The 18919-nt window shown below is 41.5% G+C and overlaps 1 protein-coding gene across 1 annotated transcript in view; it reads left to right on the top strand.

Moving 5' to 3' along the window:
- FRMD4B (FERM domain containing 4B) overlaps window positions 1-18919 on the top strand; it is a 126535-nt gene that overhangs the window by 43847 nt on the left and 63769 nt on the right. Inside the window, exons 6-7 of the mRNA XM_039248857.1 lie at window positions 8192-8248; window positions 9043-9065. Coding sequence (XP_039104788.1) covers window positions 8192-8248; window positions 9043-9065 — 80 coding nt within the window. The remainder of the gene's footprint in view (window positions 1-8191; window positions 8249-9042; window positions 9066-18919) is intronic.

Raw genomic sequence — 18919 nt, 5'->3', positions numbered from 1 at the left:
GAGCCACTACTATAAAATAATTTCCCTGTGCCAGGAATACCAAGTAGGTGATGCGTGTTCTCAGCATAGGTCACAAGGAGGCTTGCAATGTCAGTGTACTTTGTTTTTGATTAAGGTAGTATCTCCTAGTTTTCTCATCCCCTTTGTCATTTGTCTGTAGTTGACACTTGGTAGCTGTTTGAGCATCCTATTTCCCAGTAGACTTTGACCCAATGGTCTTGACCTCCAGAGGTGATCTTGCCTCAATCAGTTTATACTTTGGTGATTGTAAATGGTGATTCTCTAATTCTTTCACCTTTGACATTTCCTAATAAGCATTCATCTGCAAAGATTAATTTTTTCTTCTCCCGTGTCTCCAGCTGTTAATAGTATTTTTCATACTATTATGGATTCCTTTTTATTCAATGTATTATCACCTATTCTGCCCTTCTTTCTGATGATCAAAATGCTCCTATTGCTATAGCCTTGCCATTAGCCATTTTTCCTTTCCATGGAGAAGTGGCAGTCAGAAATCAAGATCTGGCCGAGTCACCTGGGTGACTCAGTTGGTTAAGTGTGTGACTTCAGCTCAGGTCATGATCTCATGGTTCATGAGTTCAAGTCCCACATGTGGCTCTTTGCTGTCAGCTCAGAGCCCACTTTAGATCCTCTGTCCTCCACTCTCTCTGCACCTCCCCTGCTTACATGTGTTCTCTCTCTCTCTCCCTCTCAAAAATAAGTAAACTTAAAAAAAATAAATCCCGTCTGGTTTCTATTTAAACTAGTTGGAACTCCATCCCAAGGGGGGAGAAGTGAGCCACCTGTCCACCTAAAAATTAAATGCATTGCATGAACCATACCTGGGCTGATCCTCAAGAAAGTACCGTCTGCCTCCTTTCCCTTCTTTCTCATTTCCATCTTTGTATATTCCTTTGTTTATCCTCCCACAAATGAATACTAATTCACATGCTGCAAAACTTTCTCTTTCTGTGTTCTTATCTTCGTTGTGATCAAGTTTCTGAGAAGCGGAATGCCCAGATACTTTGGTCATAATGCTACGTCTTTGAAACTGTGATACACGCCCACAAAAACACCTGTACTTGTTTGCCTTCTTGGTAATGCTTTTCTCCTTTTAAATTATTTTTTAAATGTTTTATTTATTTATTTTGAGAGAGAGAGAGAGAGAGAGAGAGAGCGAGTGAGTGTGTATGGGCAGGGAAGGGGCAAAGAGAGAGAGACAGAATCCCAAGCAGGCTCTGTACCCCCAGCACAGAGCCCACTGTGGGACCCAAACCCACGAACCATGAGATCCTGACATGAGCTACAATCAGAGTCAGATGCTCAACCAAATGAGCCACCTTTCAAAGCATTTTTATATCTTGTTTTTCTTTTTGTCCTTAAACTCCATGAACATGTAAGACAGGTGTTATTATTTTCCTTTTGCATGTCTAGAAGGCGAGGCCAGAAGAGCAAAAGCCTTCTTAACATCTAACACCAAGTTCTGTTCGGTGTTTTAAGTTTGCATATCTAGTCTCTGACATCTAGTACTTAGTTTACAGTTTCCAAAGCTGGTGAAGACTGGGCTATGTTCTCATAGTTCTGAGTCTCATTCTGAGTTGAAAATCAAGTCAAATCAACTATATAGTCAATCAAAAAACACAAGAAGCTTTCCCTTAAAAAAATTTTTTTTTAATGTTTACTTTTGAGAGAGAGACAGAGTGTGTGCAGGGGAGGGGTAGAGAGAGAGTGAGACACAGAATTCAAGCAAGCCCCAGGCTCTGAGCTGTCACCACAGAGCCTGACATGGGGCTCAAAGTCACAAACCGTGAGATCATGACCTTAGCCAAAGTCAGATGTTTAACCCGCTGAGCCACCCATGCGCCCTGAACCATTCCCCCCTTTTTTTTTGAAGTAAAGGTAAAAATACTCCCATCAACTTTTTACTTTACTACTCTCTTAGTTGATATTCTACAAATATTATCGAGTTCTGCTCTGTGCCAGGCAGTATTCTTGGTCCCAGAGATACAGCTAGGACCAAATAGATCAAACTCCATTCCTTTAGGGATCTTAGCTATGAGGCAGGGTAATAGCGGATGGGAAGAAAAACAATCAAGGAAATAGATAAGGTGTGTGATGCATTAGAAACATGCAAATAGGATCACCAAGTACAGTTTTACAAGGTGCTCATTGCTCAACTCTGTGTCTGAAGTTGCCATGAGATCGTGGATCTGGGAAGATCAGGGGTTCTTTTTGTTTCTTAGCTGGATATAGAAGTATAATATACATATAGAAAAGCGTATGTAAGTGTGCTTTCACAAATTGAACACATCTGTGCAACAACCATCAATATCAGGTAAACAGAATATTACCACCACTGGCTGAGAAAGCCCTTACATGTTCTCTTCCAGTCATTAATACCTCCATTTCCATGACTTTTAATAGCATTTATTTGTTTGGACTGACTTTATATTTTATATAACTGGAGTCATACAATATGCTCTTTAATGTTTGGCCTAATTTGCTCAAATTAGGTTTTGGTTTGAGATACATCCGTGTTGTAGTTTAGGCTAGCTTCACCTTCACTGGAGAATAGTAGCCCATAGTATGAATATACCACAGTTCATTTGCTCATTGATGGGCATTTGGGTAGCTTGCAGTATTTTATTATTACAGATAGCACTGCCATGAAGATCCTAGTGCCTGTGGTTTAGTGGATTTATGTAAATGTCTGTTAGGTATATACCTAGGAGCAGATTCTGGGGCCATAGTATATATTTGAGTTAAGATTTGGTAGATCTTGGAGCTCCTGGGTGGCTCAGTCGGTTAAGCATCCAACTCTTAATTTCTGCTCAGGTCATGATCTCGTGGTTTCTGAGTTCGAGCCCTGTGTTGAGCACTGACAGTGCAGAGCCTGCTTAGGATTCTCGCTCTCTCCCTCCCTCTCTGCTCCTCCTCTGCTCATTCTCTCTCTTCCAGTATAAATAAATAAGCATTAAAAGGGAAAAAAAAAAAAAAAAGATTTGCTAGACCTTGCCAAAATGTTGGTCCAGAACTTATAACCCACCACCGGGAAGTCCCTTTCTCTCCATCTGTGGGCATTGATTCTCTCTGGCTCACATCTTCCTAACTTTGTCTTGAAACACAGCAAGAGTGAGCTTTCCCCCCTTATCTCTAATTTGAAAAATCCCTGTGGCTTCCATCACTTGTCCACAGAAAGATGATTGTGTTTGCATGCAAGCCAGTAGTGAAAGAAGCAGTTCTGAAAAGATTGGGATATTGGAATAGTCTGCCCAGAAAAAGGGACGGGTACTAGGCAGTCAAGACAAATAGATATCCAGCACTCTGGGAAATTATGTCAATTTTTTATAAACTTATTTAAAAATAATTTCAAATTTACAGAAGAGTTGCAAAAATGGCACAAAAGTGCCAGTATGTCCATCAAATCAAATTCACCCGTTGTCAACATGTTGCCACATTTGCTCTCTCTCCCCCTGCCCACATACATGTCATTTTTTTATGAACCAGTTAAAAGTAAGTTACACCCTTTTTTTTTTAAGAGTAAGTTACACTCTTTATCCTTAAATAATTCATTGTATATTTCCTTAGATCAAAGCCATCCTTTATATAACCCTATTACAATGATCACATTTAGAACATTTAACAATTGAATCTGTGCTATTGCCTAATATACCCTCCAATTGTCCCAATGGTGCCCTTTGTAACAACTTTTCCTCTTGATATAGGATGGCACATTACATTTAGTTGTTACGACTGCTTAGTCTCCTTTCCTTTGAAACAGTTCTTCAGCCTTTCTTTGGCATTCATCCTATCGACATTTTTGAAGACTATGGGCCAGATATTTTATAGAGTGTCCCTCAATTTGAGTTTGTTTCATGCTTCCTCATGATTAGATCTAGTGGTGTATCTTTGGCAGGAATACTACCCAGTGGTCCCAGCTAGTACCTGCTGTAAGAACCAATTCTCACATCTCTTCCCAGTAGCGCATCCTGTGATGTCATATTGGTAGTTTGAAATCAGCTATGGTGGAGGTATTTGCACCATGGAAATCAATAGATGCTACAAATGAGGGATCATCCCCCCCTCCCCATTTCTGGCTGTGAAACATTTACACTTACCAGCACAGACATGTATATAAGTGACGTTATATCCTTCTCAATGCATATTATCAGGAGGCACGTGATTCTGGTATGTCCAGTTACTGATGATATCTCATCACTTAATTAAGATTGTATCTGTCAGGTTTCTCCACTGAAAAGTTACCATTTCTGCCTCCCCCCCTCCCCGCCCCTTGTTAATAAATTTCCCCTATGGAGTGATACTTTGTGATTATATAAATACCCTGTTTCTCACCAAACGTTAACCCAGTAGTTTTTATTTATGGAAAACTGTTGTCTGGATAATTAGTACTATGATGATGGCAAGTGCTAATTTTCCATTCCGCTCATTTCTTTTTTTTAAATAATTTTTTAATGTTTCTTATTTATTTCTGAGAGAGAGAGAGAGAGCATGAACAGGGGAGGGTCAGAGAGAGAGAGGGAGACACAGAATCTGAAACAGACTCCAGGCTCTGAGCTAGCTGTCAGCACAGAGCCCAACGCAGGGCTCGAACCCATGAACCACAAGATCATGACCTGAGCCCAAGTCGGACACTTAACCGACTGAGCCACCCAGGTGCCCCTCCTCTCATTTCATATACATTTATTTGTTGGTGTCTTCAAGCTACCTTTTTAAATAGACTTAACCCTCAAATAGCTAGATTATTAGTAATATACTTGGAAACAAGCTGGCTTCCCTGAATAGTTTATCAAATAGTTCAAAATCCTAAGTATTTGTGAGGAAGTGATTCATGCCCATTGTTGTTGTGCAGAAGAAGTTTCCATGAAGTATTACATCGATACAGATGAGTCTTCACAAGGAATTTTCCCATTCTATTATGACTGTTTATGGTTAATGGTAACTTACCACCCACCAACAGTGGAGGTGGCATTTTGAGTCATTTTTCAGTCTTACCTGATTACGGTTTTTACCAGAAGCATACATACCTTTAGAAGATTCCTGCTGAGAGCTTTACATTGGAGTCAGAAAGCTAACTAGTGCATGGTGGAATCAAAAGAGCACTAGACCGGAAGCCAGGAGCCATCGTCTGCTGTGGGGTTGCGTAGTACACTTCATGTCCCTGATTCTCAGTGCCATCATCTTTAAAATAATAGGAGTCATATTTTCACTAAGTGCCTTTTCAAGTTTTAAAGCCTTTTTTTTTTTTAATTTTCTTCTACTCATGAATCAAAATCTATAGTTTACCTCATTAGTAAGGTGTCTTGGTCAACCGAGCCAACAAGCCAAGGATGAAAATAAGATGTCCAATAGGAAGCCTGAGCCTAGGGACCTAGAGACTGGATCCGTAAGCCAGCTAAATTAGCCATGAGGGTAGAGCACCAAGACTTCATACTGTTTCATATTACCCTTGTGCATTCAGCCACATCATCTGACTTACTTCTCTGCTCCTCTTTGTTTATCCCTGACAGTCATGGAAACCCACTGTAGGATCCCGTTACCTGTCTCTTTGAGGAGATCCCTCTCTCCAGTGTTAGCTTGCCCAGTACCTATAAGGTTACCTCTGTTACCATGGTTATAAGTAAAAGAAATCTTCCATTCCCTGGCAGACGACAGTTTCTAAAGAGCATTTGCACTTTATGCATGAAGTTCTGGATTTCTCTAGAAGTGTTAATTAAATTTCACCCTATGAAATTACTAGGAACCAGGCAAATAGTATTAGTTTTGCTTGGTCTATTGTTTGGTGAGCTCTGTGCACAAGTCAAGTAACCTTGGCAATCAATACTAGAACTCAAAATATGTTGCCTTGTATTTCCAGAACAGTGGTTAAGAGGAAGGTGAGGTAGGGACTGAGGTATAGAAAAGAATGTAAGTCTTGGCCAAACCATGCATTCTCCTGTCTCCCAGGAACAAGATTTTGGTAAGCCCCACCCCTGCACCTCTCCGTCACCCTCCTCCACTAGAATTGTGTTGGGGCAACTTGTATAGGTGAAAAAAAGTCCATAGGTGAGTTGATATGTGCCTCCCCACTCTTCTGGAGCTGTTTGAGCCTGGTACCTCTCATGCTTCAGCTCCTCATTTGAACGTTTTCAATATTTAATGACCCTTCTAAGGTAGAGAATTCTTTGGCAGTGTTCTTAAGAGCTTCTGTCTGAGGCCTTTTTAATCTGCTGAACTTCCATTTACGAAATTGAAAAGTTGGTGTCTAAAATATTGTTCGGATGACTCACCTAAGGCTCTGATGAGGCACAGGCGGTCATGCGGAGCCAGAGGAGTTGGTAACAGTTTTCAATATATTTTTATAGCTTTTGTTATTTTAACGTCCTAAAGAATCCAATTTTTTCTCTTTTGTAAGATTTTAAGACAAATTAGACTGTAAATTCGGGCATGATTTCAAACTCAAAGATGTTTTTGAGTGTTCCTCCTCCCTCCCCCATTTCTCCCCTCCCTTTGCATGAGTTTTTTTCCTTTGAACATAAGGGTTTTAACCTTTCTAAAATTTAATCTTGATCAACAATCAGCTCACCTGTTGGATTAACTGCTTCATCATCTCTCACCAAATTAGAAGACCACTGTCTCTCTGGCCTGAAACAAAGAGGGCAATTGATTCTTACAATCAACCTGGCTTTTCTTTGATTTTATAATCTGTTTCTAGAAATTATAAGCGAGCTTTGAATTTCAAGGCTCTGGACCCGTCAGCTTTTAAAGAAAAAACTTTGAAGCAGATCCATTTCCTCGGGTTTCAGAAAGGAAACTTAGATGTTACAGGATGAAAATAATTAGTTTTCATTTTGTAATATCAGGGAAACAGATAATTATCACAGCTGGCATTGTAATGCCCTAGGCTTTTCGTTTCTTTATTTATTTTACGGCTTTTAAAGAATGATTATTATTTGCTTTCGGTTTTCTTTTTGTTTTTGAGAACCCCAATCAAATCACTTGCAAAAGTGAAAGAAAAGGATAATCCTTTAAGAAATCCTCGGTGAGCTAACTGCTTCTGTAAGCCTACCTAGTGTGCCTTTACTTTAAAACTACTTTTACTCACCATTGATGCTATTGGTTTAACTAGAAAAACTCTCCATCCTGAATTCAACAGGTAGAAGGGAGAAATAATGAGTTCAAGGGGGGAATTCTAGGCTCATGAGTTCTATGATCTCAAACAATATGTACTTTCAAGTACTAATTATATAAGACTTAAGGTTGTATGGAATCATTTTAGTGTGTGTTAATGCTCACAAGCTAGCATATCACAAATTGTTAAAAAATAAAGATCCTTCTCTACCACTAATTGACTTATATATTGATGCAATATATTATATGATGCAGTAATGGTATTAATGTATATGGTCACATATCTTTTATTAACAAAATAAATGAAGGCATATATATTATTGATAAAGACCATACTCCCTCCACATACACTTATGCATCCATATCAAACTACTGAAAAAGCATTCCTGTCTTCCAAAGTCCCGAATTCCCATTTTTTGGGGGGAGAGGGGGAATCTTAAAGGATGAAAAAATAAAATAATGGGTAAAATGATAAATTAGAGTCATCAAACTTCAGTATAAAGGAACAGAATGTTAGTCTTCAAGTATTGGCTGTAACTGATTCTTAAGGCTTTACATTTTATCTCTGTAGACTTATTAATTCAACAATGTGTCATTGTTACAATAGTGAATTTATATTTTTAGTAATAGTTGCATTCTGGGTATGCCAAGATAACCATGCGGTGACACAGAGAAAAAAAAAATGATCTCAGGAAAACACCAAACAAACAAATCTAAGAAAATCTTCAAAGCTTCAAAATGAACTTATAGGGATAAAAATTATTCATTGAGAAGTTGTCTGAATTTTCAGCCTCAGAGTCACTTGTGTTTTTTCCAGATTACTGCTCTCCGAAACACACACACACACACACACACACACACACACACACACACACACACACACTGTGGCTTCCCCTCAACACTGGATGTGTCCCTCCACGCCCCCCTCCCTTTGCCCTTCAATGGTATGATCTGCGTTTGATTGTAAATTGGAGGTGCCAAGCTGTGACAGCTTCCCCAACTCCACAGCCATTTGCTACAACCTAGAGCAGCCTGTGTTCAGTGATACTTTTCTTTTCCCCAACAGGGGCAAATCGAAGCGGACAGCGAAACCATCTTCAAGTTAGCCGCGCTTGTGTTACAGGTAAGAACGCACTGCCTCTTGCCCGCGCCTTTTTTGTTTGTTGTTTTTTGTGAAGGGCCTGCAACTCTGAAACTTTTGCATGGGCCACTGGGCTGTTAGGTTTTTAAGCCAGCTGGTTGCCAGTGAAAAACGTGAGCCACCGTTTTCGGTTTGAGCATCACTTGCACAGGCTATAGTGTGACACTGTATGTCGCAAAGGAAAATGAAATGTAGACTCCTTTGAGGGAAAAGAATGAAGATGGGACTTCAAGAACAGAGCTCCGGGTTACTTGGATTTGGGGAACAGCAATTGTTACAACAGTTGTAATTTTCATTTAAATTGAGTAACTTTTGCATGCATTTTCTGGAGGCCGGGTGAAAGAGTCCCTTAATTCTTAAAGGCACTGGTGGCTGAAAAATCAAACACGTTCCATGCTTGTTTGAAAAGAGAAAACAAATAGCATGCGTTGATTTACCTACATCCTGGTTTAAAAAGACTGCGCCCAGACTAAAAACTGTGCCGCTCGGACAGACAAGCGTGTATCACGTGATCTCAGAAACCTGAAAGAAGACCTAGCTGTCTGTGCGTTTTCGGCTGTATCTGTCTCTTCTGTTAAGAATAATAAATATTTCATGGATACTAATGTTTTCCTACCAGTGCCACATTCTCCATGGCCGCAGAGAAAGTTTCCTCGTCGTGTACATTCTTGAAAACAAAACTCAGGGACTCAGAGATGGAAACAGGACCCAGGGTGAAATTCATTCGCTTAATTAACATAAATACATATTGATCATATCTTTGTGTTTTGTTTCAGGAAGCCAAAGGGGATTATACCAGGTAATGATTCCTTTTCTGATATTGCTATGCAAAATAACCCTAGCTGAGTAGCTGAATGCTGTTGCTTTAAATAACAATGGATACAAACTCAAAAGAAAGTCGATCCCAGGGCGGGAGACTGAGATCTCTTCCCTCTTCAAATAGGGACCTATTCTTTCTGTGAATGAATCCAGCAATGAAGCTTTCTTACAAATTTTCAAGCCAGAGTGACAGTGAATTGTAAACAGAAGCCCTCCAAAGTTCTATTTTCTGTTATCTGTTAGCGAGACGAGGAAATCCGCAAAAAGCTTTGGTAGGCTGTGCTGATTTTTTTAAACTTCTGATAATCTTGTGTTGGAAACAAAAAAACTCCTGTGTTGGAAGAGTTAAAACATATGCACAAAAAGATAAACTCTATCAGCTGCTTAGTTAAGGGATTAATACGGGCTTTCTTTTTGCAGCTGCCCTGAAGGGGCCTCACCCTTCATGCACTTGACCTAACAGTTGTATTGTCGCCAGTGGGACACGTACTGGTTCTAACTGCCTAACTGGCCACCTCATCAGAGTGTTTATATTTGAATTCATGCTCTACCTGCTCCTTTCTGTCCTTTTCATGCAGTCGTTGTAGCTGGAGAAGCAGAAACGGTTAAAGGCGGAGGAAGGGCCTCCAATTAGGAACAGCCCGCAGGCCAATGACCTATTGAAAGCCTCACCTCTACCATGTTAATGTTCCACTCCTGGTAAACTTTACCCGTAGATTATTTACAGATCGCCTAGTACTCATTCCCAGCCAAGGTTTTGAATAGTATGCTCCTTAAGGGACTGCTTCTAAGCTTGAAAAACCTCCAGTCACGGAGTTCTACTTCACCTCAGAAACTCCAAATCTGCCTGTTCAGTTTGGTGAAACGACTGAGGAGTCCACTTAACACTCCATAATCCATTCACCACCTTCATTAGCTTTGTCTCGCACTGTTGTTTTTTTTTTTAAGTTTGTGTTCAAGTTAGGAAAAACGCTTTGAAGGAATCAGGAAAACCTATAAATGCCATTTTTTTTTTTTAATATTTTTATTTATTTCTAGGAGAGAGAGAGAGACAGAGACAGCGTGAGCAGGGGAGGGTCAGAGAGAGAGGGAGTCACAGACCGAAACAGGCTCCAGGCTCTGAGCCGGCAGTCAGCACAGAGCCCGACGCGGGGCCCGAACCCACCAACCGCGAGATCATGACCTAAGCGAAAGTCGGACGCTCAACCGACTAAGCCACCCAGGCGCCCCAATGCCATTTTTTTTTTTAATTAAAGGGAAATGTTGGGATATGAGGAAGACAAATTAGTTTCTAGATCCTTGACATGATGGTGCTGGGTTCTCCGGGCTTGGCTTTCTTTGGAGGAGCCCTATTCCCTAGGAGGATCAGATATGTGAGGAATGTGGTCGTGTTGGGGGCTGAGTCTGAAGTTGATTTATCAGTGAGTCTGGAACTGCTAACCCTTCCCCATTTTCTGCCTGCCAGGCATGTGATGGACACTCTCTGAGCCTCATTTCCTCGTCAGGAGGATGGTAGCTGCCCTCTAGATTAGCAGCTGTAGATTGGGAGATCAAATGTATGTAAACATTGCCCAGGGCAGTTTTGGCATGAAGCAAGCTCTCTGTACACTTTGGCTGTTATTATCAATTATTCTAGTATCTTTATTGCCTTCCTCATTATCATCATCCTGCCCCGTCTCTCGGCAACCTCAGAGGAGACTTTGGGAACTAAGGTGCCTCTGAAGAAGCTGAATTAAGGGAAAGAACAGAAGAGACAGGTTGATATCACAAACCTTCCTTAGGGAAGATCTCTTGCCTACGACTGGAAGTCCTTTGGGAGTTAGTCCAACTTGAAGCCCTAAGACTTCAAGGTTGGTGAGTTAGTCTCACCAAGCCCAAACCAGTCCCCCTTTTTAACTTTGCTTTGTGCCTGTTGTTTTGCTGAGGGGTTACTAGGCTGATGAAATGGAAGACACTGTTCTGAAATTGTCTGACCCGTACTGAGTAGTAGAAGGAACGGGAGACCGGGCATCAAGAAACTAGCAACATGACCCTAAGTGAGCCATTTGTCCTTTCCCGGGCCTCTACTTCCTCATCTGTAAATTGGGATTAATGAAAATAGGGACTTAGCAGGATGGTTCTGAGGAGGTGAATGATGTGGAACAACTTCGTAAGTTACAGATTGCTTTGCAGGCAAGCATTAGTTATTGCTGATGAGGGTAAAGGAAAGAATAAGGAACTGTGAACTGTTGTTGTCGGGTATATCATGAGGCAGAATTGTGATTCCTTGCGACCACCCACCTCTCCTCTGTGATGTGATCGCTTCCTCCTATGAGTGGAGAGAATGTATTTTTCCTCCAAAGTTTGTTTTTATAAAACTACTTTAAGACAGTCAGGCAAAATGAAATACCTCGAGGCGATGTTATACATTGGTTAAAGCAAAGACCTAGAACCAGACAGCCTTCCTCAGTTGCCAGGTCTGCTGCTTTCTCCCTGTGTAATGTTGAGAAGTTATTTGAATTGCCAAGGCCTCAACTTCCTCATCTGTAAAATAGAACTTATATTCATAGTATGCACCCTGTGTCATTGCTATGAGCATTAAATGAATTAATATTTGCAAAGTGCTTCGAATAGTTCCTGCAGTTCCGACTATATTATTTCATCATATTACTCCCCCCCCCCACCGCCGTTTCAAATATGAATTGTTTGGTATATAAATTATGCTGTGATGAACATCTTTGTGTAGTTGGGATGTGGTTATCTGTGATTATTTTCTTACATGATATTTCTTAGGTCGAAACAGGCAGAGGGATGTTCCTTAAAAAGGCAGAGGACAAAGTGCTGAAATGGAGTTTACACATTCTTGATACCTAAATTAAAATTTTATAAAGTTTATAGCTTTATCCAATAACATCTACTGAATGCCTAAAGTGTATCAGCCCCAGTGCAGGCACTGAGGACACAGCAACACTTAGGCTAGGGCATCTCATTCCAGAGAATTGGCTTTCTGCAAAGGGCTCCCTCAGGGGCCCTTCTGAATTCCACTTTTCTGTTGGTTTGCATGTTGGTGGCTGCAGCTCTTGGCTTTTAGAACTAAGCTGAGTTTATTCACTGAGGTTTAAACCTCAAAAAATGTCACCAAATACCTTCCAAGACCAGAGCGATGTGGCTTTCTCAATTTAAAAAAGTGATTGAACACCTACTGCTTTTTCTTTTTTAACTTTATTTATGTATTTAGAGAGAGAGAGAGAGCAAGTGGGGTAGGGGCAGAGAGACAGAGGGAGAGAGAGAGAGAGAGAGGGAGAGGGAGAGAGAGAGAGAGAGAGAGAGAGGGAGAGAGAGAGAGAGAGAGAGAGAGAGAGAGAGAGAGAGAGAGAGAATTCCAAGCAGGCTCCATGCTGTCAGCCCAGAGCCCCACCTGGGTCTGGATCCTGTGAACTGTGAGATCATGACCTGAGCAGAAATCAAGAGTCAGACACTTAACCAACTGGGCCACCCAGGTGCCCCTAAACACCTACTCCTTAAGGCCGCGCTGACCCACCCACTCCTTGTGAGGATCTCTCTCTTTCTCAGATTCAGCATTTCCAAAGCTGGACCCACCAGGATCCCAGGCCCCAGAGCAGCACTTCCTCCCCGGTCCTTCTTGTATGACATCACCTTTCTCTCTTGGATCCTCCCTGAGGGGTTCCCCTTCTCCCTCCCCCCCATTTCCTCCGTCTGTCAGTCAGCTCCCTTGTTTTCCTCTCTTTATCAGAATGCTTGCTTCCTCAGCCCTCATTCCCCTCCACTCAACCCGACTGTAGAGCTCTGTGCGTATAGTTTGAGAGCTTTCTATGACATTAGTTTCGCAGCCCATGCATGATTTCATTCAGTCCCCACCACAAATGTTATTGCCACATAACAAATTAGTAGATCGCAAATCAGGCCCAAGGGAACAGTGTCCCAGAGCCAGGGATCTTCCTGGTCTTCTCCGATTCCATCACCCACAACCACCGGCACAGAACCCCAGTTATCTTCCTGAGACATAAATGGGACCATCGTTTGCACCTTCCAAGAATCTCTACAGATTCTCATTGCACAGACGCCCACCCTCCAACACCCTAACCTGGCATCAAGGCTTCACTTAATCTATATGATATGTTTACATTTCCCATACTCTGCTGTTCATACTCCTTACTCTCCATTCATGCCTCTCTTCTCTTTCCTCCGCATACTCTGTACTGTTTTCCCCGCGTGGCTTTGCTCAACCTCTTCTTCTGGAATGCCTTTAAAAAACACCAACCTCCCCTTCTTGTTTAGCTTCCTGCCATGTTTCCTTAAGAGTATTTTAAGTGAACATTATCATAACCAGGAGGAAACCTTGCTCCCTGAAAGTTAATTAAAATAGTAGAGTGGGGACTTTCATTCTCTTTAAATAGTTGACAGTCTGAATTTCCAAGTCAGCCTTTAAGCTGCAAAGATAACAAGCTGCTTGGGTAACAGAACACAGACAAACGCAGAGAATTCCGGAAAGCTGGCACGGCTCAAGGCTTTATCACTGAGCCAGCTGCAAATGAGTTTGTAAAAGCAAAGCCTTTTTTTTTTTTCCTTTTTCTTTTTTCTTAAGATCCTGAAAGGTGGAAGTTACCGGAATAACCATGTGATTAGGGCACTTCTGCTTGTAAGAAAAAGTGAGTGACTACAATTTGCAATTCAGTGCTGGGTCAGAATGAGAGTACATTGTCACCCAGCTTCAAATGGGAAGGAATAATTCACAACGTACAGCTGTACTAGAAAAAAATGCAGTTATTTCCCATGGGAAAGGAACTTCTGTGGATGTCCTAAGAGTAGTTAGTGAAGGGAGGGGAAAAAAGAAATCAAAGGCTTTAAAGTACTTTCCCGCCTCAGTCCTAGATCTCTAGAGGAGTTAAAAGCTCTAAAATTTCTTCTATTTCCAGAACCTGTAAAATCAGTTACAGTAATAAAAATAACAGCTTCGTGGGCTTGGTGCTATGCCAAGTACTTACGTCAATGGGGAGGCAGTAGTGAAGACAGGAGCTCTGGAATTTAACAGCTTGGGTTCAAATCCAGGCCCAGACCCTTGCTGCAGAACTCGGGCTAATTAACCTCTCTGGAACCCAGTTTTGAGGTCCAGGGTCCCCGTAAATGTTACATGGCATTGTTATTGTTCCATATGTGCATCACATCAACCCTGTGATGATAGGCATCTGTCAGTATATCCCCATTTTACAGATGGGAAAAGTGAGCCTTGGAGTGAGCAAGTGACTTGCTGTCTAGGTCACATAGCTAGAGAGTGACAGAATTAGAACCCCAGGCCTCATGCTCTTTACTGAGCATGGGAGTCTCCTGTTTTAGATTCCAGCACAAACTGTGAGAATCATTACCTTTCTTGCTGGCAGAATAAAGAAGACTGACTGGAAAGAAACTGAACATTTCTGTCTTATTTCGGGCAAGGGCTTTAATGAATCAGCAAAAGGCTTTTGTGAAGAAAAACTGACAAGAAGCAGCTTTTCTCTCTTCCTGTGCAATGACTCTATTTTTAAAAAAATTTTTAAAATGTTTTTTATTTATTTCTGAGTGAGAGAGACAGCATGAGCACGGGAGGGTCAGAGAGAGAGAGGGAGATCCAGAATCTGAAGCAGGCTCCAGGCTCTGAGCTAGCTGTCAGCACAGAGCCCAACGCAGGGCTCGAACCCACGAACCATGAGCCTAAGTCAGATGTTCAACCGACTGAGCCACCCAGGCGCCCCAGCAATGACTCTATTTTAAAGTTTGACCTAAAGATATAGACAAGTTCTTCTTTATATCAGTTCAGGGCATTCATACTCTATTTTTAATGATTTGTAAATACATCGAAGTGTTAGGTGGTTTTACATGTTTTACAAACATTAATTCATTAATCATTATCTTCACCCAATGAACCTGGTATAATATTATCCCCATACTACAAGCAAGATTAAGTAATTATGTGCAGCATTATATTGATATGACCATATTATGGTTTCATGTTCCCCAATGACTTGGCCAGATGTCAAGAGTTATGTTGAATAAACAAACAAGCTAACCACACAGGGAATCATGGACAAATGAGTATGGGGAATACTTGGTCAAGAGTTAAACAAAATTCAGGTTCTTTTCAGTAAATGTCCAATCTGCTCTCATGTATAGCGAATCTCTTAGAAGAAAGCATGTAAATAATGTTTCCAACACTTGATTGTCCCTGATGGATGAGCCTCTTGCCTGACAGTGTTCTCTGGACTTCACCTTGTTAAGTGTGGGTTCATTTATTTGCTGAAAACTCAGTATTAAAATACCTTCAAAAGCTAAGCAGTTTGGGGAAGTCTTGTCTTCGTACTCCCTGCCAGGCTCACTACTCCCCTAGATTTTAATTCCATTAACTCTTAGGCAAGATAAACATTCATCAAGTTCTGAACTTGCTTTTCCCAAAGAGCTCTGGATTTGGAAAAAATCAGCCATCCCATACAATGGGCATTTTTCCATCTGTTCTAAGCATAGGATGTTAGAGCTGGCCAATATCATGCACTTGAACCTTCGTTTTATAGCTGATGACCTAAGGAGTGACATATCCATGACAGTTCAGGTAGACAAGACCAGACCTGCATGCAGTCTGTGTACCCCGGCTGTCTCAGATTTACCATTTTCACATCCATCTGTGTGAGCAGACCTATGTGGAGCCCTGCTGTCCCCGCTGGAAGGCAGTGAGGGACGGCAGGCAGCTGACTCTACCCTGGTAAGTGGCGTTATCAGTGTAGTGGCCCCGAGTCTAATATTAGTCACTTGAGGAGATAGTTTAAGAGTGAGAAGGTGGGAAACGAGCTCTCGATCCCAGTGCCCTTGGATGCCTTGCCTTTTTTTTTTTCTCATTGTCCGACTCCATTCATTTGTGTAGATTAAATACCTAGAGTATATGAGGAGCTGGACCAAGCAAGAGCTGTGATGGAAGCAGACTCTGTTTCCAGTTTCCTTTGTAGCAGACGCTGGGGAAAGGCATGGGCTCTGGATTCAGAGAGGCCTGCATGAGTTTGAGACAAGCCCTCCCAATCTGCTGGTGGCCTGACTTTCTGAATCTAAGGTCTCTTTTCTTTAAGAGGCTTGTTTTGTGGAGTAAATGAGATAATGCACCTTTCAGGGTGCCTGGTACAGAACGGAGATGTCGTAGTAATTGGGAGCTGGCTTCCACTTTCCCCTCAGTCCCGTCTATTATAGCGAGTGTGGTGTTTGTTGCCCTTTTTTTTTTTTTTTAAACCATCTTAGCGATGATTAAGTTTAATGGTGCAGATTGTTGTGCAACCATCCCCACCACCTGCCTCCAAAATTTTTCACCCTGCAAAACTAAAACTCTGTACCCGTTAAATAGTAACACCTGTGTCCCCTTCCACCAGCCCCTGGCTCCCACCATTCCACTTTCTGTCTCTGTGAATTTGCCTTTTCTGGGACCTCATATAAGTGCAGCCATGCAATATTTGTCTTTTAGTGACTGGCTTATTGTACTTATCATAATGTCCTCACAGTTCATCTATGTTGTACCGTGAGTCGGAATTTCATATATTTTAAGGCTGAATAATATTCCATTGTGTGTCGAGACCACATTTTGTTTATCTGCTCATCCATGGTTGGACACTTAGTTCACTTACAATTTTTGGCTCTTATGAATAATGCTGCTATGAACACAGGTGTGTAGTATCTCTTTGAGACCCTGATTTCAATTATTCTGGGAAGAGAGATGCATTTTCTTTACAAAGAGTCCCTGGCTTCTAGGCACTTAATTATATTCCACCATTCATTGGGGTAGAATAGGGTGAGCTAAGAATGGGAATGTAAGACCGACCTCAGATTCTTATTGTAAATCATCAGGTCTGACCTAGCAAAAGTAATGCTTAAGGAGTCAAGCATTTATATTAAAAATATTATTATAGATGAATATTTATTGACATGGAAAGATGATTACAATATATGAAGTGGGAAAAAAAACCACCCAGAAGTATATGTAATATACCTTTTAAAAAAATGTGTGCCAGTAAATTCAAACACGCGATCCATGCTTAAAAACTGGTGTGTAAGTTATAGTGCAGTATCCTCTGAATTTTTTTTGTTCATACAGCACATTCGTTCCCAATGTATGTATGTTTTATTTATTTATTTCTAACAGTTATATACATACATGTAGAACCATACCAATATCCAGTTCAGAATAAAATAGTTACAAAAGAATAATGTGTGGAAAGGCATGAGCTAGCTTAACACGTTTGTATCTATTTAGATACAAATAAATATCTTTAGAAATTCTACTGTTTTCTTTTTGTACAGCCACATACCTCTCCACCATAGAGAGTATAAGAGAGTGGACTCTTTTTTTTAATTATTATTATTAAAAACATTTTTTAAAGTTTATTTATTTATTTTGAGAGAGAAGGAGAGGCAGGGGAGGGCAGAGAGAGAGAGAGAATCCCAAGCAGGCTCCACACTGTCAACTGTCTCACTGGTGAACATCTCTAAAACTCAGTTTCCTTATCTGTATAAGAATAATGACAGTTCTTTTCAAAGAATTTATTGAGGTATGATTGACATGTAACATTAGTTTCAGGTGCAGCAATCTACATGATGATTAGATACTTGTATATCGTGCTCAGTGATCACCCCAGTAAATCTCGTTAACACCCATCACCAGATACAGTTGTGAACTTTTTTTTTCTTGTGGCGAGGACATTTAAGATCTCTCTTAGCGACTTTCAAATACGCAGTATAGCATGACCGTGTTTTCCTACACTGCCTGGGTTAAGGCAGGGGCAGGAAAAGATTAAGCCATTATGGTTGTCATGACTTAACCTTGTCTCAGGACGGTGGGAAGGAGAACGTTTCTGATTTTCCTTCTTTGCATATCAGGGTGATTTTGTGGATCAACCTCCAACACAGAGTGCTTTTGTCAGAATTGTCTTAGATGCTGTTTTGTGTTTAAAAAACACCTCAGAGCTTAACACAATGACGTCCACACGTCCTGCACTGTATCCTCTTTCAGAATGAATGTAAGATCTGTGGCACACTACCCACTTTGCCTACCGGAAATTTCCCAAACCGGGGCTGAAGCTTCTCCCTGACACCCAGAGCAGGGAGCCTCCCCGCTGCGTGTGGGAGGCGCTGTCCAGAACCCGCTGGCGCCCAGAGGCTCTGACAACAAGCTCATTCAGTTTGGGCACAGGCGCCCGAGGCTGGGCAGGCAGAAAGAAAGCAATTAAGACAATGGAAACCTACCAGAGAAAGAGCTGTTGGCAGGGCGGACTTCACGGGTGTGTGACCTGCTCAGCAGGGCCCTGTGCTTCGTTGATGCCATTCTGTCACCATTTTGAAATTGTTAATGCTTTTTTAACAAGGGGCTCCACGTTTTCGTTTGTCATGGGGCCTTGCAAACTGTGTGGCCGGTGCTAGCGGTGAGGCCTGGGTGTTGAATGGATTGAAAGAAGGTGTCTTTTGTGGTGTCTAAACAGGTCCTCCGTGGAGAAACGCAGAACCACACAGAATTCTACAAGTTGGCTTGCTTTTATTTATTTATTTATTTATTTATTTATTTATTTTGCATATGTGTGGAACGCCTTAGCCCTTTTCTTTTAAAAAGTTTTTTAGGGGCGCCTGGGTGGCTTAGTCGGTTAGGCGTCCGACTTTCGCTTAGGTCATGATCTCGCGGTTCGTGGGTTCGAGCCCCGCGTCGGGCTCTGTGCTGACTGCCTGCTCTGAGCCTGGAGCCTGTTTCAGTCTGTGGCTCCCTCTCTCTCTGACCCTCCCCTGCTCACGCTGTCTCTCTCTCTCTCCTAGAAATAAATAAAACATTAAAAAAATAAA

Source organism: Hyaena hyaena, unplaced genomic scaffold (genome assembly GCF_003009895.1).
Source record: "Hyaena hyaena isolate Hyena2069 unplaced genomic scaffold, ASM300989v1 scaffold_320, whole genome shotgun sequence".
Lineage (NCBI taxonomy): Eukaryota > Metazoa > Chordata > Mammalia > Carnivora > Hyaenidae > Hyaena > Hyaena hyaena.
Note: the sequence above shows the minus strand (reverse complement) of the source record. Positions and strands in the feature narration are given on the sequence as shown.